Source organism: Plodia interpunctella, chromosome 12, assembly GCF_027563975.2.
Source record: "Plodia interpunctella isolate USDA-ARS_2022_Savannah chromosome 12, ilPloInte3.2, whole genome shotgun sequence".
Classification (NCBI taxonomy): Eukaryota; Metazoa; Arthropoda; class Insecta; order Lepidoptera; family Pyralidae; genus Plodia; species Plodia interpunctella.
Window position 1 is genome coordinate 7,874,150 of NC_071305.1, and position 27,995 is coordinate 7,902,144.

At 36.3% G+C, this 27,995-nt stretch overlaps 3 protein-coding genes across 10 annotated transcripts; 2 read left to right on the forward strand and 1 right to left on the reverse strand.

Annotated features, from left to right (window-relative positions):
* Positions 1–341: 341 nt before the first annotated feature.
* LOC128674040 (YLP motif-containing protein 1-like) lies at positions 342–27,824 on the reverse strand. Of its 5 annotated transcripts, none has more exons than XM_053752310.2 (9): positions 27,484–27,824; positions 24,434–26,177; positions 23,130–23,873; positions 22,416–22,564; positions 21,940–22,128; positions 21,398–21,622; positions 20,438–20,492; positions 19,419–19,528; positions 342–2,160 (listed from the first exon to the last, which is right to left on the reverse strand). In XM_053752310.2, exons 1-9 carry the CDS (start codon positions 27,658–27,660, stop codon positions 2,125–2,127), a joined length of 3,429 nt encoding a protein of 1,142 aa, XP_053608285.1. In that variant the 5' UTR covers positions 27,661–27,824; the 3' UTR covers positions 342–2,124. The 5 variants fall into 5 exon arrangements, with proteins under 5 accessions (XP_053608285.1, XP_053608287.1, XP_053608284.1 ...); XM_053752309.2 differs by lacking the exon at positions 342–2,160 and adding an exon at positions 17,089–18,144 and having other exon boundaries at positions 27,484–27,823; XM_053752313.2 differs by lacking the exon at positions 342–2,160 and adding an exon at positions 17,089–18,144 and having other exon boundaries at positions 25,634–26,177; positions 27,484–27,822.
* Positions 2,945–14,529, forward strand: LOC128674041 (uncharacterized protein). 2 transcript variants are annotated; one of them, XM_053752314.2, is made up of 7 exons: positions 2,945–3,061; positions 10,803–10,907; positions 11,404–11,602; positions 11,966–12,159; positions 12,532–12,615; positions 13,128–13,378; positions 13,789–14,529. In XM_053752314.2, the coding sequence occupies exons 2-7, from the start codon at positions 10,803–10,805 to the stop codon at positions 13,913–13,915; spliced, it is 960 nt and encodes a 319-aa protein (XP_053608289.1). In that variant the 5' UTR covers positions 2,945–3,061; the 3' UTR covers positions 13,916–14,529. The 2 variants fall into 2 exon arrangements, with proteins under 2 accessions (XP_053608289.1, XP_053608290.1); XM_053752315.2 differs by lacking the exon at positions 12,532–12,615.
* On the forward strand, positions 14,881–17,083 carry LOC128674046 (uncharacterized protein). Of its 3 annotated transcripts, none has more exons than XM_053752321.1 (3): positions 14,881–15,010; positions 16,288–16,392; positions 16,654–17,083. In XM_053752321.1, the coding sequence occupies exons 1-3, from the start codon at positions 14,955–14,957 to the stop codon at positions 17,060–17,062; spliced, it is 570 nt and encodes a 189-aa protein (XP_053608296.1). In that variant the 5' UTR covers positions 14,881–14,954; the 3' UTR covers positions 17,063–17,083. The 3 variants fall into 3 exon arrangements, with proteins under 3 accessions (XP_053608296.1, XP_053608295.1, XP_053608297.1); XM_053752320.2 differs by having other exon boundaries at positions 14,883–15,010; positions 16,651–17,083; XM_053752322.2 differs by having other exon boundaries at positions 14,887–15,010; positions 16,629–17,083.
* Positions 27,825–27,995: the final 171 nt, after the last annotated feature.

Here is a 27,995-nt window from a genome sequence, read left to right on the forward strand (position 1 = left end):
CTCTCATTTCTTTGTCATCCAAAACTGCTGTTTTTTTTATAGTTTTGCACAACAAAAATAAAGAACAGAGATGTGATGCGCTGTGTGTTATTACTAATACATAACTATTACTTTTTAAACAAATATACTTATTTGCTTATGTATGGTCAATTGATTCGCTTAAGTATACAATCAAACGTTTTTTACTATAGTGGAATAAATATCAGCATTAATGAACTTTTTATTATAATTACAAAACTTGAGCGAATTAAGTAATAAATATTACTAACTATACTTAGTAATTCATATTTTTATTGAGATGTATCAAGTGTATTAGTTTGAAAATAAATAAAACAAGGTAATGATTTGAATTAATTAATCACTTATTTAATAAAATCTCACATGTCTAACAATAAATTATAAAAATATTATACGTAAATTAAAACACTTACATACATGGCTTCTTGGTTCCTGTAAAATAAAATAACAATATTAAAAAAATAAATTTACTTAGAACTGTAAATCAAAATTTGTATCTAAATATGAAAGAAAGCTAATTGTTTTGTTTCAGGATTTTTCGAATCCTTTTGTGGCGGAGGTAATGATGATCGCAAAATTCCACGTGTGGCAATTTTTGTAATCAAAGGCCGAAAAGTTAAAAGAAAACGATAAGACCGGAAGAAAATACACAATTCGGAGGATATCGCTCTCGACAATAAAGAAAACAGTTTCCCTAGTAATGAAATGCTTCATACCGTTTGATTTAACGGAGTTAGCGTGATCAGCTGAATGGCCACAGATCTGCGGTTCCGGACGTATTGGGCTCAGCAGTTAACACAGTTATCACGTGCAATTATTACCACTGGCTCTCAAACTGGAGTGGTTGTGGTTACAATAAAATCGCATTCCTGTCGCACGTGTAATGGGTAAAACGCGTCGCCGTTATTCAGGCGTTCGAAGGTCTTCGAGATCACAATTAAGACAATGTTTACTATACAGTTTATTGTGAAGTGAGATGAGATGTCAAACCGCCAACCTTCCATAATAAAATACAACAAAAAATAACCAATTATGTAGAAAATGAAACCGACGCCTCGATCACCTATCAGATTTTAATGAAGGTTTTCAACCTTGAGGAGGTTGAAAACGTGGAGGAAATCCTTTCTCGCTCAGAAATAGGATAAATCTAAAGAGATCGATATAGACCACTCCTTTTTACTATACTCTATACTCTTTTATACTATACAAGATTAGGAAGAAAGAGCTTATAGGAAACCTCACGGCCAGGCATCTATTCCCTATGTAATTTGACAATTTGCGAAAGACGTGGCCGTACCAGCTCAGACGGCGCTCCTAGAAGCGCACGTAGTGCCTAGATATTGAAATTGATCCGTATAATTGACCGTCTTCGTCTATACGTACGGACGGGCGGGAGATCTGTAACATTGCAAATAAACTAACTATACATGACAAACAGAAGGAAAATTTTTAAGAGAACTATTTCTAATAACTGTTTTTGGGTATCCAGTTTTGGAAGCAGTTGCGTCTCCTCCCGCAAAGCATGGCTGTAGGCAGCCAATTGGCGTGTGAATTGATTTGTGTGCCTTACCATGAGCCGGCTTGGGATTTCCGGGAACTCCATTAATTTACTTCTTATAGAGTAAATTAGCGTTTGTTTTATAATAGGCTGTCAGAGAAATCTCTCATCAACTTTGTTTGCAGACGGATTGAGTTCAGATACCTGTTGTAAGCTAAGAAATTACTTAATGCCGGTGATAATGAAGAGCTAATGGGTGACTAATGGCTGTAGTAAATAGAGCTTTAGAGTCATAGTAAAATACGCTTTTTGACACACGTTTTTGGGATCGAGAACACTAATAGGTTCTATAACAAAAATCTGATCAGAAATTCTCACAATCTACATACAATATACAAAGAAGAAGGAAATTATTGATGCAAATATGCACTGATTTCATTTGCTGATTTCTGATACTGAATTAGAGCTTTAAACATGTTAGATCTACTTATGTATTCCGAAAGCTTCTTGATACAAGAATCAACAAGGCACAATGGTTACATACAATACCTATTGTGTTATGATCTGAAGTGCCGCCCGAATTCGGAAAACTTACCTTTAAAAAAACCTTACCTTATATTGCAAAGTAGTTTTTCTTCAAGTACCTGTAACAAATTGAGAGGGTATAAATAAAAAAGTTAATTATATTGATATCAAATAAATTGCTTTAAAAATGGATATCAATTAAATTGCTTTAAAAATTGATATCAATTAAATTGCTTTAAAAATCTAATATATAAGAAAATGAAGGAATATCGACTTGAATTGTAAAATTAAAGATCATAAATGCATATGCAGCATTGTTGAAAGGTCATCCTTTATTCTGAACTGTACTTAGTTATAAATATCTATCATGCGGGATGGTAAATGAAGTGAGCTAGTGATTTCATCTGACTTGCAATACCACATACATGATCACAAATTTGATGAACTCATTACAATAATTCCATATCAGGTTTCTTATGAGCATGACACTAATCTCTATAAGAAAATATAGAATCTTAAATGTCTTATGCACCTATGTCTAACGAGCCATTTAGCCCTTATCAATACAACCGAAACTTGAAGTAGCGTTACCAGATGTTTCTTAAGGATCAAATCACAATTAATTTACTCAAAAAATGCTTTTCACCTTATAATCTAATTGAAATAATAATTCTCAAAAAAACTAGCATTTCGCAATGCCGTAGGTACTCTTCAGTATGAGAAGATACCGATAACAATATCAGACGTAAATTACATTCAAGGATGTGTAGTAAGACAGGTGGGCCGGTGTCCTTGACAAGGTCCAAAGGGATCGGCCCAAACAACGGGATGAACAGGTTGGACAGACATACAGACGGATAGCACAGTTAACCGCCAGCAGTATCTGGGTCAAGCTATATATATAGTGAAGTTCAAGGCGCGACGCTCATTGCAAGTGAGACTTTCGTGACGGCTCCACGCACTTTCCCCAGTGACTCCAAGTGTTAGTGATTTGTGATTCCCGTTCCAGACATATCAAAGGTAAGATTTGGGACTCAGTGATAAGTGCGTGACTTGGGAAGTGATCGGGTGACCTGACCTACCCTAATATCAGTGACTTCGGAAGCGACCTGGTTTTTGAGAAATTTTTCGTGGTTTGTGATGGTGTGTTATTATTTGATTCGGAAGTGCTAATTTTGAAATTATTGTGAAAGCACCCGTGTTCCTAAATTGCTGTAATTTTTGACAATAGTTGGATTCAAATGAAGACAACATTTTATAGTGATCACCAATAGTGACTGAAAACCGTACCTGCCTTTTGACATTTTTCAGTCACAATAATGTTATTAATTAAATATCATATTCATAAAATGCGTTTTATATTAATTCAATATTAAGTATTGTAATAAATAATACCTTTAAAACAAGTACTAATTTGTAATAAGTAAAAGCACATTTCTCAGAAACCAATAGCTAGCTCACCCTATTGCTTCATCAATACAACAAAAAACTCTGAATATCACACTATTCTCTTCCACAATTTAATGTGTATGAACTAATAGCAAGAATAAACATTATAGGAAACGTAATTTACAACAATAACAACTCTATTACACTGACAGATTTAACTAATAGTACAAATAACACTTAGGCAATACATTGTCATTAGTATTGCCGGCAAACGTGGCAAACGATATGAAATTTCACGGCATTTGAGAAGCCATCAGCGAGCGCATCTCAACTCATGTAAATAAGAACCTTCACTTTCTAAAATGTGAAATTGTTATGCCAAGTTTGTATTGGTCATGGTTCCAGTCAAAACATTTCGTAACTCCGTATAACAATAAGGACGAGATTCCTCAACGAGATTCCTTGTAGGTATTATTACTTAAATATAGAGTTTTGTATGTCTTGGATATGGTTGATTTCCTTGCAGTTTACGCGTCGATCAAACAAATAGAGCACAACAATTCAATAGTTACCGGTCTATTAATATTGGTCTCTAAAAAATTAACCCATCATAAATTTTCACAGAATTTATTCATGGTGCATTCTTTCTACGTATCGATGTGCATACATAAATCAAATTAGACGTTATAGATTTCACCTTTTTGTTCCAACTACTAAACCACCGCATTCTAAAACAGATACACGAACAATGGTGGTATCAGTGTGAGCCCACGCTCCATCTTCAATTATGTGATCATTGACATTTACAGAATTTAGAAAGCAATCAATTGCGTCAAATTATTTATCATAAACATCTCCAAGTACGTAGGGAACTTTCTTAACATCTAGACGGGTAAACAAAACGCTGGTTATGTTACCAGTGACAGGTTTAGTAATTAAAAATCTTGAAACGTGCGAGTGTCGAAAGTGGCGTGGAAAGCTGCGGTCGGAATGGTCAGCCAGCGCTAGTCGCCGCTTGCGTGCCAAGCCCGGACTTGTAGTTTCTCGCTACTAGGTTTTAGCTGGAACGAAATACTTGTATGCACGTGGAAAATTACGCATTTCGCATCAATCACTTGATGGTTAAATGTGTTTATTGGTTTTAGGATTATTTGGATTAATTTGCATCATAGGTATATACATTATAAAGCGGATTTGAGGCTGGGATGTACCTACTCGTACTTCATTATTAACAGAGTACTAGAAATCTTCAAAAACAAAAAGGCATAACTAAATATTGAAAGCGGTCAAAAGCCGCATAATCAAAACTCAAGATCAAATTAATAAATAACATTTCACTGCAGAAATTAATCAAAGATTACACCATTATCTTCATCAAAACAGGTGAAATTGTAAAAGGATAATTAAATGTTACAAAACAAAAGCGGAACAATAACAAAAGTGAGTTCAGAATCGTGATTAATGTCATCCAGTCGGATACGCCGGCAGTAAGTAACTCATGTCCAAAAAACTTTAAAGTGAAAGTCGTCGGCGAGAGGAATCTCGTATCTCGTCACCGCGTTGGGTAACCGAGTCGATTTAAAAAGAAAATTATACACTGCCTCGGTAAAATAAGATTGGCTATGATATCGTTAAATTTATATATTAATTATGATTATGACGATGTTGATGGTGATGATGATGACCAATATTAAATTATTTCCAATATTAAAGTTATTGAAGTTAACAGGGGTGTTATATTAATTAAGAGCTGAGAGTAGTTATCATGTCAATTTAAATTCAAATCGTACAATCAAAAACATTTTACGTGCATTAATTAATATACCTAAAAGAAACGCTCGAGACAGTTACGGTTTGATTGAATCACTCGAACAACTATCGACCACAAGTCTAGAGATCTATTTACAATAAGTAATTTAAATACCTGATAAATTCTTACATATTATGTTCTTCTTTGATAGGTTCATGTGCTGTTGGATAATAATGTACCAAACGAGGCACCTAAATCCAGTCATCCGGTATTCATCACAGCTAAAAAGCTGTAGGAATGTTCTGGGGGCTTACTATCATCTCTTAACGCGATCCACTTTACGGCCTAAACTGAACTGCATCGCAAATTCGTACCATAGACTTAATTTTTTGTTTGAATGCGATTCATTTTAGGTTCCTAAATTGAACTGAGTTACATTGGAAATGTTCTGTAAAAGTTGATGGTAGGCCTACTGTTGTACAAATTGGACATGTATCAATAAAATAGCAAACTTATCACGGCGATGTGATAGTATCATTTCTGATAAATTAACATGATCTATGACGATCATCTAGAACATCACATTACAGCTAAAGAGCTACCATCGTCGGATTCGTAAAGTAAGTAGTGGTGTGGCACAAATTGGACATGTGCATCAAGTGTACCGTAAGATCGATCTGCGAGGCCGGGTTAACGGTGGTTCTTGTATAAGATGTAGCACGTGGACGCTTCAGAACTTACCGGCGTATCACATACATAATAGAGCACCATTCTGTTGGTTCAAGTGCACAGTTTACATTGAAAATAAAAAAAATCCGACGATATTATCACAAAATTAAACCGGAAAGGTGTTTGACATCCGAAAATAATCTTTGTGTTTTCACCTCTTGAATTAGACTCGAATACAATTTGTATATATAATTAAATATCTTTCGGAAACAACTCGCGCACATATTTTATATGATTAGTTAACTTGTCACGCTTAGACACAAGCCTAATGGCGTACAACCACATGGTGCAACAGCGTAGGTAATTAAAGGGCAATTAATGGTTTTTTGCTAGATTAATAAAAACGCCATAAATCCATGCGTTAAATATCCTGTAACTTCCGAAATGGCGATGCACTGTACAGTGTGCTACAAAGGTATTAAACTTCAAACGATGAATTTTTTTAGTAAACGCAACAGATTCTTATACATACGTAACGTAAAACAATAAGTAATTAACGCTAACAACGTGTGGTAATATATTAAAAATAACAATAAACAAAATAAAGACAGAACATAACACATAACAGTAGCAATGAAAACGTAGCGCGCGTCCACATCCGCATCAGACCACGCACAGAACCCGTGGATGGTTTTAGAAAGCGCGCGCTGGACCGGTCGTGTAGCGGCGAAAATCAACCAAAAATACCGGGCCGTTCAACACTATAACCGGATAAATAATAACAAACACATTGTAGAAGATTTGATGGCTAAAATTGTAGGTAATTTAGCACTCAAATGAATAAAGATCTATTGATACAATCTTATCAATTAAATTTTATAAAAACTTGTAATATCGTCACTATGAAACAGTTTGTCTAAATTCTACTTTGTCTTAAATACATTAATTACCTTGTTTATTTTAATAATAAGTTTAATAATATTCATATAGGGTTGGAAATGACAACATTCATAGGTACCTACTGTTATTTTAGAAAAACTAGACAAATGAAAAAGGAGAAACGATGAGATATAATTACTTTATCAAACAAAGAGCAATAGGATCTTCAATCACGAGTCACTTTCCCGTGTCATAGTTTCCCCATGCTCCTCTGCATATAGAAACGTCAGCGGAGAGATGAAAATTGTGGGAGAAACTATTCTTTCCACGGTGAATTTCCGATGAAAGCGGTGCTGATCATGTGGACTTGTCCTCCGAAATTAGAAAAACGTAAACCTTGCACTGGTGACTTTCACCGTGTATCATTTAAGTCAACGTTCTGCAATACCACGCAACGTAATTATACTAACTTCTGTATAAACGCTATTATATATTGCAAATAAATTGTTTTATCATAGACTTGCTTAGAAAGTGCGATTTTCTGGGTGAAACGGTGCAAATGTGCGAAATGACGAGGAATCAAACGATATTCCTATTTGACTTGTTCTTAACAAAATGTCCATAGCAATACCTATGTCATATTTTTATTATTAATAATATTCATTCTGTTTTTTCGAATCGAAGTTGTGTAGTGTAATGAACTCTTGAAACTTATACTAATGAAGTAATTAAACCAGCAAATGTTAAATTAAGTATTATGAGAGCTTCAGACCAAGAATAATTAACACGATCTTGTTAATTAACGAAAACAAAGTTGGTTTAACAGAGTAATGCCGTCACTTTGTGTGTGATTGTTATCATTGTCATTTACTGTTGGAATGGAAGAAAAAGGTGTGGCCATAGCTGAGCTACGGGTGTATTGTATCAGGCTATTAAAAAAAAGTAATTTGCTCATTTACTTCTAACTGGCTCTAATATGTTGATACAAGAATACGGCAACAACCAAGGTAATAATATTTATAGCGTTTGTGCATATACTGCGGTAACCGATGTAGGTTGGGAATAGCAGATCCGCCTCAAACGAAAGTGAAGTCTCAGGTTATTGCACCAGCTCCAGGGTCAGTGGGTCACGCGAACGATAGCACCCCGCGAAACGTGACGGACCAGCCCTTGAGGAAAGTTGATTAGAAATTGCACTTGTAATAATAATATTTTTTATCGTAGATATATGAAATGAAGTTATTAGGTACACTGTGAAAAGGGTGTTTGGTCTTAAATGGTAAAAGAAATACTGAAGGAAAGTTAGGTGGAATATATTTTCAGCATGATAAGACGAACAAAATTAATCGAAGAAATAGATATAAAGTTACCATTAGAAGAGGTGACTCTATTCTCTCTATGATAAAGGTAGGCGACAGATGTATTTATGAACCTATGAAAAGCAATGTTTCTTTGGACAATTACATAATTTATGTTCACGGTATTAGGGAACCCATCATGTTAACGGAACCCCTGGTTAACACTGACAATGGTACAAAGCTGACGAACCAGCACTTGAAGAAAGCTGGTTGCAAATTACGACCATGTAGTTGAAATATTAAAAATTAAATAGTAATCTATTAAAATATTCACGCATAGACGAGATAAAATGATAGTTGATAACAGGACCCAATAGCATCCATACTGGTAAGTATGGATACATACACTTTTCGAACAACAAAAATATGCGCTCTAAATTGTCACAAATACGAGTATGGTTTAGGAAATACATCTAAATGTTCCATTCAGTTACTTACTTTGAGATTCGCACTTAGCTTGTGAATGGTTCGACACTCATAACATCGGTCGAGAATTATTCATAATACTCATATTGCTTTTCCGACGTGCCTTTCCAAACCACTTCCCGCTTTCTCTCACTACGATTGTCACGCCATTCCGTAGACGAATGTCGCATTGTTATTTTGGAAAAACTTGGACGTAACATTAATTGCTGTTTCGTTTACTTTAAATTATCTATAAAAACAAACTTTCAGAACAACTTTGCTTGTACACAACAGTGAAGCGAAGTTTTTAAATTAAAATAAAAACGAAGGTTTTTAATTCGAAATTATGTTCTTAATATAAACCAAAGATAAGGTCACAAATATTAAAGGGCGCAGGAAATAATGGAAGCAAAGAATAATTATTTTTATTTTCATGGCGATATATGTCTATTATAAATCTAAAATTACCTAAGTAGAAATGTCAAAAAAAATAATACAAGAAATATTGCGTTTGCCAAAACCGCAGTATTAAAACAAGTAATGGCGATTCAACGACAAATTTCTCCGGAATCTTGGCACTGTAGGCTTCGGTGCGCCGCCGCCGGCGCAACTTGATATGTAGGTACGTTTGTAATTTTCTTCTGAGTAACATAAGAAAACGGACTGTGTCACTACATACTGTGCACGGAAACTGCGGCTATTTGTCGCTGAGTAACAAGGTTCTATGTTGGAAGTACACTGTGTAAACTTAACTTATTTCAATGTAGTTACTTATAATTTTATACAATGAAGATTCGATTTTTAATATGCAATTTTTTAACATAAATACGACTGTAAAAGCTTTCGAAAAGAAGATAAACACAACTACTTTATAAATAAAGTAAATATTTGTATATAGATAACGCCACTTTATAGTTGTCTATGTCAACAAATAATCCAGTTGTAAACTTTGTGCGTCGTGATCGTGACGCAACTGTTACGAATACGGCGAAAAGAAGCAAGTGTTAAATATTTCCGAAGAAAGTGGAGCGTCCGCGGTCGTGACTACGGGTCATTTAAATAAATTTACAACAATTTATATAACTAGCACCTTATTAAACAGGTGCGAGAGGCGACATCCGAACTACAGTTAGCGGCGACCCGGTCACAGATCGGGGTCGGATACAACTCACAACTAACACACTTTTGTACCGGATAGGTGCAAGTGAAGCCTCTTAATGGATGCAGTAACGGTATAAATCCACTGATGCAATATCAAGTGGATTTATATTTTTTTTATGTTGAACGTACAGCTTGAAGGCCGGTGGACGGAATGAGCTGCGCATGCGCAAAGCTCTGACCACAGAGTAGTTCGGCATAATTTTCAAGATTTCTTCAACAAAACGTACCAGGATATTATATACTTATACGCTGAATAAACCGTTGTTTGGAAGCGCTAATAGGGTTTTTATAAAAAACGCTGATGACTAGTATTCGTCAACGCCAATAGGTACTTATCATCAAAAATCGCCACAGCCGTTCAAGTAATCTGTCCGTAGTTCGAATAAAATAAATCAAACTTGATGTAAGCTGTCTTTCGACTTATAACTTTGAAGGAACGTAAACACGCGTCGTAATTTTTCAGAAGATATCGTGCAGAGGAAAATCTGCAGAATATAACTATATTTGCACCGATACCATATAAAGCACACAAATAGTAAAAATCGCTGCTTTCTGACGCAATTACACAAATCTCTCTAGCATGGAATCTTCCAATTAATTTCCATTAGTCACGAGACAGTTCAATCGCCACATCCATCAGCAATTACTCTAAAGACTTCCTCCAATTAGCCCAACATCCTCGTAAAAATGCGCAGGAGTTGCTTTCCAACCGGCGCGATCAATTTGCGAGATTCACTCATCAGAGTACTTTCTAATCGACGCGACCGGCGCGAGAGCACAATTAAATTAGAAGAAAGTCTATTTAGTTAGGTAATTGATCGCGTATGGTTCAAGATTAACATGTGTGTTGCGCAATGTTAACTGTTTAGACAAGAGAGACATTTTCAAGTACAAGACCTGAGTCACATCAATTCGACACACCGGAGTTGCTACGGAAAATTTTATTTATAAGCATTACTTTGTACAAGGTCTAATCCTAAAAAAACACGGTTGTAAACATGAGAAAAGTGCAGTGTCGTTGTTTTAGCTACACATGAATTAATGCCATTTTACAGTTCACACTTCATTTTTATTATCGAAATGAAGTGGTTCCAAATCAGAGTGTCGAACTTACACTCTTATACTTACGGTTGATTTTCCTCCATTCCAGATGCATCCGAAGGTCACAAGCTGGGCGCTGCTGGCGCTCATCAGCTCATCCACCATCCTCCACACGCTGGCGTACCCACAGCAACACCTCCCGTTAATCTCACAGGTAAATAAGCATAAAGAACAGACTAAAATGTATAGTGTACCTAAATAGGTACCCTACACATTTGTTGGTTTGCTGTTGTTCCTTTTCTGGGAAGGCCACTTTCCATCCATAATATTGAAGCGGTGAATAGAAAATCTCGCACTTACTATAGCAATAACATGTTCACCAATGTTAAAGTATTGAGTGGAAGATGTCATGAATTCGTGAGTTTAAATATTATAATCTAAGTAAAGCAATATTTTCAAAAAGATTAGATGAGGCTCCCAACCCAACATACAATTCCATGAGAATATGTTGGGATATAGTTGTTTGCTCGATTATGTTAACCTTGCTCCGTATTTTTATAAAACATTAAAAATCTAATTTTAGTCGATGTTGACTTTGACTGAAAAAAATTAAATGTAAGAAGAGTCATACGTACATTTTGAAATCATGTAAACCAAAATTTTATAATTTTTAAGAAAAAGACTGCATGACAATTTCTTTTTATTTTCAGGCTACGAGTAACGTAAGGACACAGAACCAACCACAGTACTACAGCAACACTTTGCCTGTGCATCAGCCGGAGCAAGTTGCGCAGGAGCGTAAATTCGCGGAGAAATCCAACGCGCTCAAGAAAGTCGCCCTTGACGACCTCGACGACATACAAACCAACTCAATCTCGGATAGCGGCTTCTCCTGGTCCAATGTGCTTGGTAATTTAAACCGTATTTTTAAATATACGATGCACGATTTGTGCTTAGTGTGTGTCTCTTAAAATAAAATGATAAATTTTAATGTTGACAACAAGAGCACTGCGTCGCAAAATGCAAACTTCACTCAACTCAAAGTGCGAGTTTTAATTTTACTTGAAATCTTTCTCTGGCAACATGCGCGGTATCTTTCGTGCCACGATTTGGACTCGGTTCATAAATTTCCGTATAACATAATAACATTAGAGAAAAAACGAGGAAATGAAGTTCGCTATCTTTTAGATTAAAATAAATTTAATAATGCCGTCGAAATTAGTCAACTAATAAACATAACGATGCAATACATTAGTGAATTATTATTTCCAGGAATGTTAATGCAGATGATCTTCAACACGGGAGCGACCGGCCCCAACAAGAGTGATAACATCGACACCGACGCGTCCCCCTCACCCTGGGCTAACCTCTTCTCCATGGGCCTCAAGATCTTGACAGCAATCCTCGGAGGAGGACCTTCAAGCGACGGCATCGACAAAGTTGACAACGGTTCCTCTCCAATGCAGGTACGTATCAACTCCTTACAACATCGATAGTTTTCGATAAAAGACAAAAACAAATGTACAAACAAATTTTCATATCCGTATTGCTGTACTAACATTAATTTATGTAGATAAATAGATTTGTCACTCCGATAGTGTAAAGCACTTAGTTTACCTTCACATGTAACAGGTACTAGATCCATTGAGTAGTTTAGAAAAACCTTTTAATTCACACGAAATAATATGCTTCACGTTGTTGGGAGACCTCATAGAGATGTCCAAAAATAATAATACTTCAAAAATCTTAAAATTGTATTTCTTTGAGGTGCTCCCGAATTTGGAGTGTAAATAGTAAAAATTGGTTACGGAGACGGTGTCGCTTCTGGCTTGCTTCAGGGTATATTGGCTGCGGTACTGTCGACGGTGCTCGGTACGAAAGACCCCGACCAGGTCGCCTCCATGGCAAAACAGGCTGGAGAGGTATGCGCCCTGTCCCTTCTTCTTTTTAATGCGCAGATAACTTAACTAAATCGGCAGGTAACTTTAGATGTAAGATTTCTTGGGATGATATTCAAAGTTATATTAATAATGACCGAAAAAAGGCCACAAAGTCGGCAACGCTCTTGAAACTTCTGGCTTTGCAGGCGTCCATAGGCTGTGGTGACCATCTTACATGGCATACCACCCACTTGGGTGGTATGCCTATTTGCCTGCTTGGCAGATAAAAAAATCAGGTGGCTAAATTTGTGTTGATGTGAGATTTCCTATCATTAATACAACATAGTTTTGAAATAAAACTATTTTATTCTGCAGTTATGATTGAACTACATTTTTAATTGCGTGTATTAAAATTATCTGGACATTTACAACGTTTAATAACTGAACAGGAAATCCATCACCTCAATCCAAAGCCACTCGTTTAAACACCGTAAATGGCTTCAATGAAGATTTATTCACTACTTGTGAGTAAATGTAACATTGCTTCGTTGCAGTTCATCAACATCGTGGTGAACCTTCTGGACGCCCTGAAGACTTCCTTCTCCCACCGGTCCCTGGCCGCGCGCTCCATCGGACGCAAGGACTCAGTGAGCGACGCGGCGTTGGCAGGCATCGCCATGATGAAGACTTACGTGAGGTCCTTCGGCACCAACGACGACAAGTGTCTGCAGAAATACGTGTGCGACGCAAACCTTGAGTGCTCCAGCGACATCGGCCCTAAGAGTGTCTTCTGCCAACTTGGAACGTTAGTATTTTCTTTTTGGGTGCGATGTTTGTGAAGGCGTTTCGAAAACCAAGTTTGGTTTCGCGAGACATCAAGATTCGTCTTTAACGGATACATCAGGGAGGACTTGATGATAATGATTTTCTTTTAAATTGTTCCAGTCGTTAAGTTAAAATCTTCGCAAATGTACCTAACTGAAATTCGAAATTTGTTCACAACACGGACCGCCCAATTACCATGTTATTTTGCCAATAATAATATACATACGCATAACTTTTTTAGTTTTACGTAAAAATTTAATAAGAGGCATAAGACTCTTCCATTGACCCGGTAATGAAAGTTATACTTTACGTCACGTATAAAAATTGTTACAACAGTTAAATTTATTTCACGAATAGTACATCAACAAATAACAAAAAATTATTTGACAGATACGCAGCAAGCTTCGTGATGGAGAGGCAATCAAGCGGTACCTTCGAGCAGTTTACCGAAGCTGGCCGTCTGGGTCGCTCGGGCATCGACTGTCGCCAGATGTACCTCCAATGCAACGAAGTCTAAGGGCCAGCTAACCCATCGCCAAACCATCCCCACATTTTGAAGTTACATCGATAGCAGCAATATTTCAACACCAAACCATTGGAAACAACTTTCCAACTAGTGATTTGGACCGAGTGAGAAGTTACATTAGTCAAAATTTCAGCTTACTAAATTTTGTTTGCATCGAAACGAAATTCAGTAGTCAAGGGTATAATTCTGTAAGTGCCTTAATCTTAGGCACGCTGTGCTCAAAACTTATCCCATCGGTTAAGAGCGCGTCGAACCTAGTGTTTTAATTTATTTAAATTATTTATTTATTTAACTTATTTTAGAAGTTAATAAGTAGGAAAACAAATATTAAATATACCCAATAAATGTTCCCGTCCAGTGAATCCTTCCAAATTAATGAATTTTAATTTATTGGCATTTTGTTTGTATTTTGTGTAAGTATAAACAATTAACAATTCCGCCAGTTTTCGAATAATTAACGACTGATGTAAAAATAATTCTGTGTGATATGAATAACTAACTGTTTGTATCGCCTAATAGTTAGTATTGTATATTTAATGTGTGAATTGTATGATTGAGGACGTCCTGTGTGTATGTGATTGTTGTGAAATAAAAATAAAAGAAATATTTTCAAAACAATTATTTCATTCGCTCTTCCATCCCACAAACAAGTAGTTCGTTCATGAAATAGTAAAATTATTGATTCAAATGAATTGGTAGATACAAAACCACATCGACTTAAATCAAAAACTTATTGGTTATTAGAATAAATATAAAGACATACATATTAGTCAATATCATCGAGATAACCTTAGGCGAATAACACCAATCACATAATTTACACACGATCTTAGTGATCAAACTCTTTCTGGTGTAGTAAATTTAATCAAATTAATGGTTCATAGGTTGTCAACCTTCCACTCAGGCAGCGGTAAAAACCGCTACATCTCATGACATCTCGCGCCAACTAGAGCATAGGATGTACGGTGCGCGACATATCCACATTACCCACTCTCAAACATTGTAGTCAGACCTTGATTTCTGTGACAGGATGACGTTAGACAAACTGTTATCACAAATGGGTGCGGGGAAACAGCTTATGGAAAGGTGAGTTAACAAATCCGGTTAATTAAAAAGCCTTAATGATGGCGCTCCCTGCTCACTAGCGCCAGCAAATTGATATCAATTTTAACAAAAAAAAAATGATATCAATAAAAAAAATATATCACATGAGTTTATGCTACATTCGATAAACAGTGTGTCCGCAGCAAATGTTTAAAATCAAACCGCGAAATTTCCCTGAATTAACCTTTATTTATAGGTTTTATTTAGTTTTACAGTTTCCATTATACAAAATCTAGTCACAATAATTTACGACAAGAATTTCGGTGGCAATTTCTTTTTAGTACATTATGGCAACTGTGTCCAATAGAATACGAGTATAATACTTTCTAATAAAATCAACGAATTATATAGTGTAGCATAATCTCCTGTAGTATTTTTTTTAGTTTTCGCTATTGACTACAGGAAATTGATAAAAATGTGATGGTGGCACCGGTATGTGGATTGACCCAGTCTCAACTTGAAATAGATGAAATATTTTATTACAGATTTATCAGGTACAATTAGCCAGATTATAAAACGTTATCTAAGTTCGCAAAATCTGTCCTGGCTACGTACGATAGTTTCTGGTATCTGCAACTTTTTAGTTGCGCAGTCGTACAAACAAAATCGCTTCCCGCTATCTGTCCCTATGTATGCTTAGATCTAGATTTCGCAACAGATTTTGGAGCGTGTTTTTTTTTATAAATAGTGTTATAATTATATGGATTTACACAAGAGAATTTCGGGCCGATAGTAAGTAATAAATATTAGAAGTAATTAATTAAATAAACCATATGGTTAAATTAGCTAGTAGCCATACAAATACTGAAGGGCTCGAGCATGAGTATCGTACATACCATACATATTACTGCATCGTTTAATTTTAAGTTAAGTCGTTAAGTTATACCCTTTGCAGGATAAAATGAGGCTGTCATTAACGCATTATCTTCGGATTTGGATAAAATTACTTGCCAAAAAATATTTTTTACATAAATAAATACGGATCATAACTTTTCCCACAATGTTTAACTTCAGGGGCAGAAGAATGATCTCGTTTTAACGTTAAGATAATAAGTAAATTAGTTGGGTATTAACTTTGCACAGTGGTTTAGGCCGCGTAGTAAATCCTTAGCTAGCAGATAGAGAATGCTTTTAGCAATAAGACCACAATTTATTTTGAAATATGTTTTTGTTTGGAAAGATAAAGTTTAATAAATAAATATTTCGAAAATGTTCAAATTTTGAAGATTAATTAAATGCCGATATATCACTTCTTCCAGATTCTCGGAATACGGCGCTCCAGGTCAAGAACAACTGTTTTACGGATATGAGCCACCCGCAACCGTGCCGCATCATGTGCATGAACACGAAGTCATACATAAATAGTAAGTTTCCATCAGTCTTCAAAAGAAGAAAACCTCTGTATGAATTTAGATCCATGGATATTGTATTATATTTATTTAGATGTGTTATAATTGTAATAGCACACAGCGCGATATCGACGACAATCACATACAAATGGCGGATGAGGAACACGCAATATGCGTCCAGTCATACCGAAACGTTTTTTGTTATCCACAAAAATAAACCAAATTTCAACTGCTAAAAATAATAACAGCAGATGCGTTACTTTTTTTTTTCAGTAGCTACGGAGGCCATGGCGGAGGAGGCGGCCATCACAAAAGCAGCGCGGCCATGTCTGCGCTCACCTTGCTGGCTTTCCTCTTCTTCCTGCACATTCTGGAGCAGTGCATCAAAGACCACATGACGGCCATGAACACCCCACAGATCATGATTGTCACCGGCGGCAGAGAAGGTGAAACGTTACTCAAAAAGTCCGACGTCCAAAAACTGGACAAATCCGGACTGACGCACGTCGATAAACGCATCGAATCGAACGACAATAAAATCACTGACGGTGTCGTGGAAAAGTTGACGAAAATCAACACAGCAGAACCACCAAAAGGCAGCCTCAAACTTCGGAATACATACCAAAGTTACAGCAACAAAACCTTGGATTTCGGTGGATTTGTTAGCGCGATGGATTATAAATAAAAAAATTGTTAAATAATAAAACAAAGAAACTATAAATGTATTTATTGCTATTAGTTTATAAAATATATACAACTTTCAGCACACGAGGCCATTCATTTTACATATCTAACAAAGGATAAATGTGGAAAAGATGGCCTACGTCGTACGTTAGCTATTGAAATTCGTATGACTTCAGTTTATCTTGACAAGGGATAAAACAGATCTTAGTCCTAAAACATAAATCCTAGCTAATGTAATACATGACTAATGTACTCCAATTGTGAAGAAATTTCCACTGTTAAATAGAAGAAATATTGCGGGCAAATATTTTATTCTGCAATTAATGAAAAAAAGGTAAAATGTACTGGTTACAAAATTACGATTTTAAGAACAAGGTATTAATTATTATAAGGAAAATATAATATGTCACTTGTAACTTTTAGGAACACGTATTCCTAACAAAAAATATATGAATATTACTAAAGTAATCACATTATACCTAAATGTTTCTAACTATTGAACTAGAAAGTGTGCTCGAGGCAAAATCGAGATTTAAGATGTCACAGGCCGTCAACTGCGCCGCGTTCAACTTCATGTTGCCATCAGCATCGCAGGTCCGACCGAACCGAAATAACCGACGACTGTCATTTTCAATGACATACCTACCGGTATGTCATTATAAAAACCAATCATCGTTTTTGGTCCAGTACTGTGAAAACAAATTCAATCATGCTAGGTACTATAATAGTGAATTAATGTCATATACACCAACTATGTACGTACATTGTATTGAAAAAAAACCGTTTAATAACTAGTATTCGTCTATTTTTAAAGAAATGACATCGCGTCAGCGTCATTGGATAAATATAGAAAAAAAAACACAAGCGTATCACGGGCACGAAGTTGACTTTGTAATAAACGATAACAGAAGCAGAATATAAATCCTAAGTGCGCCTGACGCGTTCTATATACTTGGTTTGCGTAAGCGCACTAGAGCCCATAGTAGGGTCTGTCATACGATTCCAATCAGTTTGACCGACGACGAATCCGATCGCTCGCATCTTCTCCTGCTGCCTTCTCTCTTCTATGTCCGCCCAGCGTACCTGTCATAATTACAAGCGATGAAACCCACTGCCACTAGATCTTCATAAGATTATGTCAACTTACCTCTTTGTAACAAATGACAAATTTATATATAATAAAAAGGTTTGACAAGAGTAGGCGCCCAAAAGGGTCTGCTCTCGATTTAATTTCAACCGCAAAATGTATAATTGCAAAAGATACGATATCGCCTCGAAAATGCCGAAGCAGATTATCTAAATTGAAACAAAATCCAGTGGAGATGAGTCGCGATACATTTTTAAAAATGTGTAACCAAGGACGTAAGTTTCCAATAAAGTTTAAGTTTTGTGCAGTCTTTGAACCAAATTGTTAGTGAAATTAAAGTGTTAGTAAACAAAAGGTAAAGTAGGTCCACCTGAGAATATAAAAAAGTATGTATAAAAAAGTTATACATAACGACAAAAAAATCTATAAAATAGGTTTTCGTCATTTGTATTTACGAATAATAACGATAGTAAAAACCGATAATCGCGAAATCATTTTATTTGTACACGAACATCAAATGCAAAGGACCAAATGACCAACAACACTTTAGTCCTCGAATAGGAGCCGCAAAATATACTTCGGAAATACGTAGTCCGTAATGACTTGGGAGGCAAATAGAAATGAACAAGAAATAGACCACAAAATGATCCGTAAAACAAACGAATTCACGCGAGATAAAAATAAACATTGCAGCTAAGGGACAAGCTACGCACAAAAATATTTTTTTTTTTTGCCAACGCATTAACGTATTATCATATTCAGTATGTATGAAATATTTGATACACAGGCGATAATTTCTTTAAAAATATTTAAACTTCATATCACAGATATCACATCACTCGAGAATATCCATTCCATTAAACCAGATCTCAAAGTTGAGAGCGACGAAGACATAGGTATTAATCAATCTATTTAATTTATTACAGTCCCATGTAATAAAATAAATTTTCATTTATTTGTTTATTTAACGCAAAGCTGAACGTCAATTAGAATATTTAGAACGAACATTCTTTTGGAACTACTACAATGATAACTTTTTCGCCCGAGTCAGTCTCACAGTTACAAAAGGATTAATATACGCTGTCTATTGCAAAAATCGCAATATGATATTTAATCAGAAAGCTCTGAAACAGGCCCTAATTATTACAACTATGACAGTCGCGCGTCCGCGATATAAACATAAAAACTTAAACACGATGTCTCTCTCATCATCGGATTAATTCTCGGCTGTGGCGCCCGGAACTCGTAACAAAAAACACAGTATACTTACAGATTTCTTCCCCGGCTGTGACTTGCTCGGCTGCCAGTCGTCTAGCTGTAGGTAGTCCTCCATGGAGAGCTGCGACGGCCGTAGCGGCTTGCTGGTGCCGTCGAGGCGCGCTGCAACAAAGCAACCGCACCATTACTCACTTGCTATACAAAATGTATACTTATTTTAAGCTTATCTATTACTAGCGACCCACCGCGGCTACGCACGGATGCAAGGTTATGTTGTATACATATAAACCTTCCTCTTGAATCACTATATTAAAAGAACCCGCATCAATATCCGTTGCATATTTTTAAAGATCTAATCATACATAGGGACAGACAGCGGGAAGCGAAACTATTATGTAGTGATGCTCGATACTGTGTTACATATGTCAATTTTGTGAACCTTGATTGAAAAAGAAACTCCAATGTACTTTACTATAACAAATGCAAAAATCGGTTAGTCATTGCTGATCAAATTTTGAAAATTGTAGTAGTTAGTGCCAGTCACTTAAAACCTGCACTTACACTCGCACATACTAATAAAAACGCATACAGGCCTTTACTTTTACAAAAATGTTGTGTACTTGAGATATCGCAAACATTTTTCTTAAATCAATCCTTTCATGATACTTTCACAAGGCTTGTGAAAGTTAGTATGATTTTTGCCGCAGGCAACAGCGATTTTTTTAAATATCACACAGATTGAGTTAGCCCCAAAGTAAATTCGAAACTTGTGTTTATTATTTATTTAATATTTATGATAGATTTTAGTGGTGCTCCACTGCAGGGAAATATACGAAACTTGTAATATTGTTTATTTTAAATTATTTATTTTTTTAAATTAAATAATTTGAAATATTTTTTTTATTAAATTATTTATCGGCGTTCTAAATACGAAGATGCAGACAACAAATAAAAAAACATTTTACCTTTTAAAAAAATGCCGAACATAATCCGCTTATCCGAACACCCACTGACACCACGTTAACTTAAAAACGACAATAAATAGTGATGGGAAACTATCGATAAACCTACCTAGTTTGTCAGCGTCGTCCATTTTCTCCCACTTCGATGTAAAAACTGTTTCGACCTGCGGTGGAGCATCACCTTACGTGTTTAGTTACAATGCTGGAATAAAATGTATTAACCCTACCCTATTCTTAACTAAAGGGACATCAAAAATCTAACAGTTATTTAGAATGTTAAAGCAGATAAATTACCCTAAAACATACGGAGCATTTTTTGAATCTCCCATCTCCAAATAAAACTGTCATGTAATCTTGAACACATGCAATCTTATCAAATAAATATCACTGCAAATTAAACTACAATTAAATTATAAACTTCTTCCACGAAAGGAGTTTCTGTTCAGATCTTACTGCGCTGGCGAAAAATGAATTAACCTTTTTAAACATTTCACTTATGTGTTTATCAGTACAAATTAATGACACTTTGCAAACTGTTATGCACGCAGTAAAATTAGAATTGATAATTCTAGACAAGACAGACGGACAATAACTATTAAGATAACAGCTACACATACAAGGTTTTCTATTGTGAAATAGATTACAAATAGCACCATTTTGACAAAGAGAATATATTAAGGTGCAAAGATGGCGTGGTCCCAGAGTGGGAGGACCAATCACCCGTCCGGCGCTTGCGCTGGCGCAAGTTCAGCTAATCCGCTCACATGTTCATAGTTGCATTTCAGTACATCAATTATGTCGTCGTGATGTCTCATTAAGCCCATTGAAAAAATCAATTCATACATTATCTAGTTTTGTTCTACAACAAAGCGCCCCGCTCCACAATTCCATCCAAAGTATATAACCCTCTCTTCCCCTGTCTCCCCTCACCTCAACTCTCTCTCATCTCCACGCGATCCCGTTGCGTTCGGGGCTGTGACCGGTCCGGGGTCAACGTAAGAAATAACCTTAAAGATTCGGCTGAGATTTTACGACCGGCCGCCTGACGTCTCTCCTTGGGAATGCTCACCTCATCTTGAACATCTTCCATAATGACGTCGTCATCGTCGACGTCTTCCATATGGACTTCAGTGATGGCGGCGCTCTGCAGCAGAGTGGTGGGGTCGAGCTGTATGTGGTGTGGCGGGGTCGGGAAGAACCGCGCCGAGATCACTTCGATGTCCTCCAGAGAACGATTGTGGATGTTGCGCTTGTGGCAGACGCTGGCGTCCAACTCCATGGTACATACGTACGCCTGGAAATTGGATTTATTTAAAAAGATGCGTGAATTTGTTTATGACTTAAGTCATGAAAAAAAATTCGCCCCGTCTTATTCACTACTCGAAAACATAATAAACTTGTTTTTCTTTCGGACGCTGAACATTTAACAGCAAAAAAAATAATAGGCAAAAATGTTTGGGTTTTCTCCGGACTATTTTTAAAACCATTGTACACCTCTGAAATAGGGCAAAACTTGGGAAATTTGGACGGATGGTAATTTTTAATTAGTAATTTCATTGAATAAACTATTATTAGAGTATATATATAGTATATACTTATATAAAATAATACCTGGAAACCATTTTGTCGGGCGTAGTTCCAAATGTCGGCATAACACCTGAGGTGGTCGTTGACAGCATCGTAAATTAAGAACGAGAAGTAACCATCGGTGCAACTCCTCTTAAATGCACGTTTTAGAGAATTCACATACGTTTCCTCCAATTTACTATCGTACTCATACTTTAGGGATGGTTTCTTTACCTGAAAATAGAAAATTAAAACGTAACCTAAAAAGTCAAAAGATTAAAAAGTATCGAAATCTAGTCGCCTAGTGACACTACTGTTATTTTAACGCCACCATTGGATTAAAGAAAGCTCACAAGCTGTGACATAATAACCTTTACCGGAAAAATCTTCTTATTTCATTATCCTTGTATGTATATATATTATATATATATATATATATATATATATATATATATATATATATATATATATATATATATATATAAACAACATACAAAATAGCTAGTTACAAATATACAAACAATTTTTCCTGTAGCAGGATCAGTTTCCTCCATTTCTCCTTCTTGCATGAAGTAGTCATCTATGGACATGATCCTAGCCGTACCGCCGTATTCCGCTTCTCTGTCTCGAATCAACTTTGCTAAGTATGACTTTCCACTGCCAGGTGGACCTAAAAGTTTAAGATTTGTTTATAAAAAAAACTAGATGTTGCCCAGGGCTTCGCACCCGTGGGAATTTTGATATAAAATATAGCCTATAGCAATCTTGGATTATGTACCTTTCTAATGGTGAAAGATTTTTTTACATCGGTTCGGTAGTTTCGGTGATTACCCGCCTCGAAACATACAAACTCACAAACGCTTACCTGTTTATAATAATAGTTTAGATGATTGAAATGCAAAATTGAAATCATAAACAATACAAGTCATACATTAATTTTTTTTTTGTTAAAGTGGAATAATGTTTGAAACATGGATAAACATTCCATACTATACACACTTAACATCATAAATGCGAAAGTATGTCTGGCTTTCTGTCACGCTTTCCAAGTCTTAATGGCTGACCTAATTTTGATAAAATTTGATATAGTTAATGACTCTGGGTTCGAACACGGGCTATCACGCGGGAGCTGCGAGCAATAGCTAGTTTTACATAGAATAAATACAAAATTACATTGTCCGATAATAAAAGGAGTGTCTCTCATATAAAATAGATATATAAACTGCTGTACATACCTCTAAGAATAATAACAATTTTCGCAGGCCTCATATCCCGGCCTGGGGGTTCCAATATATCGTCTATCATTACGATATGCTGTCTAGGGTTTTTATCATCAAAATCTTTTGACTTCTTAGAATGAATTGATCCATCACTTATAATACTAATAGGACTTTCTTTACTCCGGGCCCTTTTGCGATTGTCCCTCTCATGACTTCTGCTTCTTCTCGTTTCCCTATTCCTATCCCTGTTATCCCGTCCTCTGTCTCTGTCTCTCTCCCGATCTCTAAAGCTATCTCTTTCTCTGTCTTTGTAAGGGTCATCTCTCCTATTTCTATCTCTGTCATCACGATTTCTATCTCTTTCGTCACGATTTCTATTATCTCTTTCATCATGATTCCTAAAGTCTCTTTCATCGCGTCTTCTATCGTCAAATCTGTTATTTTCAGGTAACCTATTATCCAGGTATCTCCTATCATTGTAATCATCTCTAGGTGGTACTCTGGGTCTATAGTCATCCCGGTCGTCCCTAGGAGCCCTTCTTTCAAATTGTCTGGAGAGATCCCTTGAATACCTGTCGTCTTCACGTTCAGGAGGCCTATAATAGTCGCGGTCACGAGAGTATCTGTCAAAATCATCATTCCTAGGCTTCCTGCCAAACATTTCATCAACTTCCTTTTCAAAATCTCTCTTTTTAGTCTCGCCGTCTTTTGATTGATGATTGTAGTCGAACATATGGACCGGTTCTATAAAGTCGCGAGCTGAAATAGACAAGCATTTATAAGTATATAATAATAAAAAAATCATGAAAAATGTTTTATCTTAGTAAAAATTATAGCAAACCTAGAAAGAGAAAATAAATCTGTTGCAGTTTATAACAAATCTTATCCTACTAATATTATAAATGCGAAAGTTTGTGAGGATGTATGTGTGTGTGTTTTCTTTCACGTAAAATCTTCTGGACGGATTGTTATGGAATTTGGTACACTGGTATAATATAAGCTGGAATACGTAGGGTACTTTTTATCACGAAATTCGCACGGGAGCGAATCCCCGGGATGCAGCTAGTGGTGTATGAAATCATCAAATTAAAATTCATTTATATAATTTTAAATTAATTTGTATCATTTTAATTTCATCGCTAGTATATCGCCTGAAATTCTTGCTCAAATAATAATTTACACGAAGCATTTTAATAAACGCATTTCGAATGATCCTAGGATTACAATAATAACCATCTTAAGATGGTGTCACACAGAAACATATTCTGAGTTTTTTGTAGATTTAGCAAAAATAAATCATATTTTATATTTGTAATTACCTTTCAGTCTTAGTGGTTTGTGTTCATATTCCACAATAAGAGATGGAGTGAACAATGGCTGTTCAACCCACATGGGTTTTCTAGCCGGCGGTGGAGGCGGAGCCACGCTCATGTTGTAGTCATCTTGCAAATCTCTATTTAAATCAATGTCCATCAATGGCCTAGGAGCTGGCCCATTTTCCAGCGGAGGGTCATTTCCCCGCGAATGGGGTACATTTCCCCTAGGATGGGGTACATTTCCCCTAGGAGGGGGTACATTTCCCCTAGGAGGCACATTCCCTCGAGGTGGAGGCCCAGCTCTTTGATTCATTTCTTGACCATAACCCTCTTGGTCATAATTCCCCCTATCACCGTAATTCCCATCATCGCCGTAATTTCCCGTCTCGCCGTAATTCCATTGATCCTGCCCCTCTTGTTCACCATAATAATCTCGATTTTTATTTGAATAATTTTGATTCTGATTTTGCCTATAATCTTGTTGCCTGTTTGGAGGCATTTGCCTGTTGTCAAACTTCTGTTCATTGTTTCTATTCCATTGACTATTATCATTATTTCTGCCCCATAGGTTAGGTGGTGGATTGTTGTAACTCTGATTGCCCACATTTTGTAAACCAGCACTTGCTGGACCAGTATTGATATTATTATTATTATTAGATGGAGGTGGACCAGATGTAGCTTGACCCCGAATCGTAGACAGTATATTCATTAGTTTCTCATCACCCAAAATGTTATTTATACCTTTAGATATTGTAGAATAATCAGGCATTCCTGGAGCTTTATTTTGTGGTGGATCTTGAGTAATGTCAATAACATCATCTTGCACAGGACCCTTATCAGTTTCAACCACCAAATCTAAACCTGGTATGCCTTTACCAGTAGTTGACGGCAAAAATGACGAATTAGAGTCTTCCCCGTAAACCTGCTGAGAATAATCCTCCATATTCTCGTAAGACTCATACCGGTCCTGAGGATCCACAGTAGAATTTCTATTGTAATTTGATTGATCATACTGTTGATAATTAGATCCCCTCTGGTCCTGATAATTATGACTTTGGATATTTTTATCATTATAGCTTTGTGCAGCATTCATATCCTGATAATTGCCAGTTTTATTATTGTAAATTTGTGATTGAGCATTATTGGGCATATTGTAATTACTTTTGTTTTGTAATGGAGGCGGTATGGCCGTGGATATATTACCTGTGTTGACAGCGGCGTTAGCGGCGGCCGGGGTCGCGCCGCTGAGCAGTTTGGCCCTCTTTTGGTTCATCTGCGCGCGCCGCTCCAGCAACTGCTGCCGGCACGACTCGAATTTGGCCTCGTATTCCTTGTACGCCTGCTTGTCTGGGTGATTAACGTTCTCTCGCCTCCACTTCTCTATCTCCACCTCCCATTTCTGAAACTGAATATCAAAAAGGCGCTCCTCTTCGGCGAGCTTCTTCAGAGCTTCCGCGTTGACAGACTGTTGCGACTGTTGTTGATCTCTCTCGTAAGACCAGTTCTGATTATTACCTGTAGCGTTGTTATAGGGTGCGAGGTTATTCCTGCCGGGAGGTGGTACGGGTGAAGGCTGTGCGGTAGTTTTCTGAAAGAGGGGCTGGTTGTTTTCATGTGGGGCCGGCGGTGGCGGATTGTCGGGCGGCGGCGGCGCGGGGGGCGGCCCCGAGGCCGGCAGGGGCGGCATGGCGCCGATCATCCCGCCAGCACCGCCTATAGACTGCATTGCTTGTATTTGTTCTGCATACTAAAACAAACAATATGCAGCTTAATTGAGTTGATTAAATTCTCAGCTTCAAGCTAAACTTACTGGAACATTTTCTATGGTCTATGAATTTCAAAATATGTCCTACATATATTATACATAGCACAATTTTTTACACAGTATATTAATTTTATAAAATTTGTGGTGGGTTCTTAGTTGCTTTGTTACTACACATTGCTAAACATTTTTGAGTTTCAATATGATTAAAAACGGTTAAGTGAAAGTTAAACTTGTGTGAAGACGAAGCATACAATTTAAACAATATGCTTATATGTTTTTCTGCAATTAACTATATTTTGTTTTTTTTTTTAGTTTTGACTTAGTTTCGGAGATCACAGGGCCAACCAATTCCTCACTGTCATCAAAGTCAGACATCACCACTAATCACTAGAGCTAACTGTAAATTTTTTCCTCATACACATATAAAGTGGTAAAATACAGTCCCTTGGGTAGATTCATGCAAAGTTTCAACTTTATGTCAACACTTCAAAAAGGGTAAGGATAAAGGTTTTCATATTCAGTGGGTGTGACTGTGTATACTCTTTGTGTTATTATAATTAACTTTAAACTTTGCAAGATTACTCAAGTTACCATAAAATATACCTTAATAGTACACCATGTATAAATAAACATAATATTTTACTTATTGTTGTAAATATTCTAACTTAAAATAAACAGAGTGACTTAACTATCAAACACAAAGTCACTTTTGAGATAATTAGATTATTGCTGTAAGAAAAAAATTAAAAAGCTATTGGAAATAAACAGCTATACAATTTTAAGGGTAGTAACCTATAGAAACTATGCAATATGATTTTATTTAGCTTTTAATTCTATTTGGTTATGGTACTCTGACAGCAGAATCATATTTCCTATTTGCGCAACATTCTTAAGTCTACTAGGTATTTGACATGACTCAATTTAGCCCTTAAAGTCTTTTTTTTTAATTTGGTACCCTAAAAACATGGTATCTTCTTGGTAGATACCAAGAAGATAACAAGGTATTTTGAATTTTTTTTACTTTTTTCAAATTTTTTAGAGAAGGTAAACGATTATATTGCATAATTTCACTGGGTACCTGTTAGGTTGGGTGGGTTAGTTCCAGTTTTCATAACGATGCCCAAGTTATCTTTAGAAACAAGTGACATGGTACTGGTACTTTTAACAAATGGCTAATAATATGACAGGCAGATGGAGAGGTATATAGGAATAATAGTATTACTAATATGCTGCAGACTTGTAGGTTTAAGAAGTCAAGTAGGTAAATACAATAGTAAATGAAACACACCTTCTCTCCATACTGACTCTGCCACTGGGCAAACTGTTGCTGCCATTGTGCCCATTGCTGCCAATTCTGCTGTTGCATAGCTGTCCATTGATCAGGAGTATACGAGCCCATATTCATATTATCTGGAGTAATGGCAATGCCGGGGTTCCATTGTCCAGTATTCGCAGTCCACGACATGTTTATAGTAGCAAAGAAGACAACGATGAACACGTTTTAAATTAATCGATCAACGTTAAAAGCCATTAGAATATTTTGTGTTATATTGGAATAATATTAATTTATATGACGAAAGACGAAGAAAATGTCGGCCATTTTGTTTGACAAGTAGATGATCTGACAGATAGCGCAGCCACACAGCTCACAACACACAAGTCTACGACTAGTGTTGTGAATTTATCGATTTATATTAGTACAAAAAACACTATTATTACATATTATAAAACAAACTCACTTGCCGCTGTCTATCTGTCTGTGGAAGGATTTAACGAGCGTTTTGAATTCGCCGCAGGGAG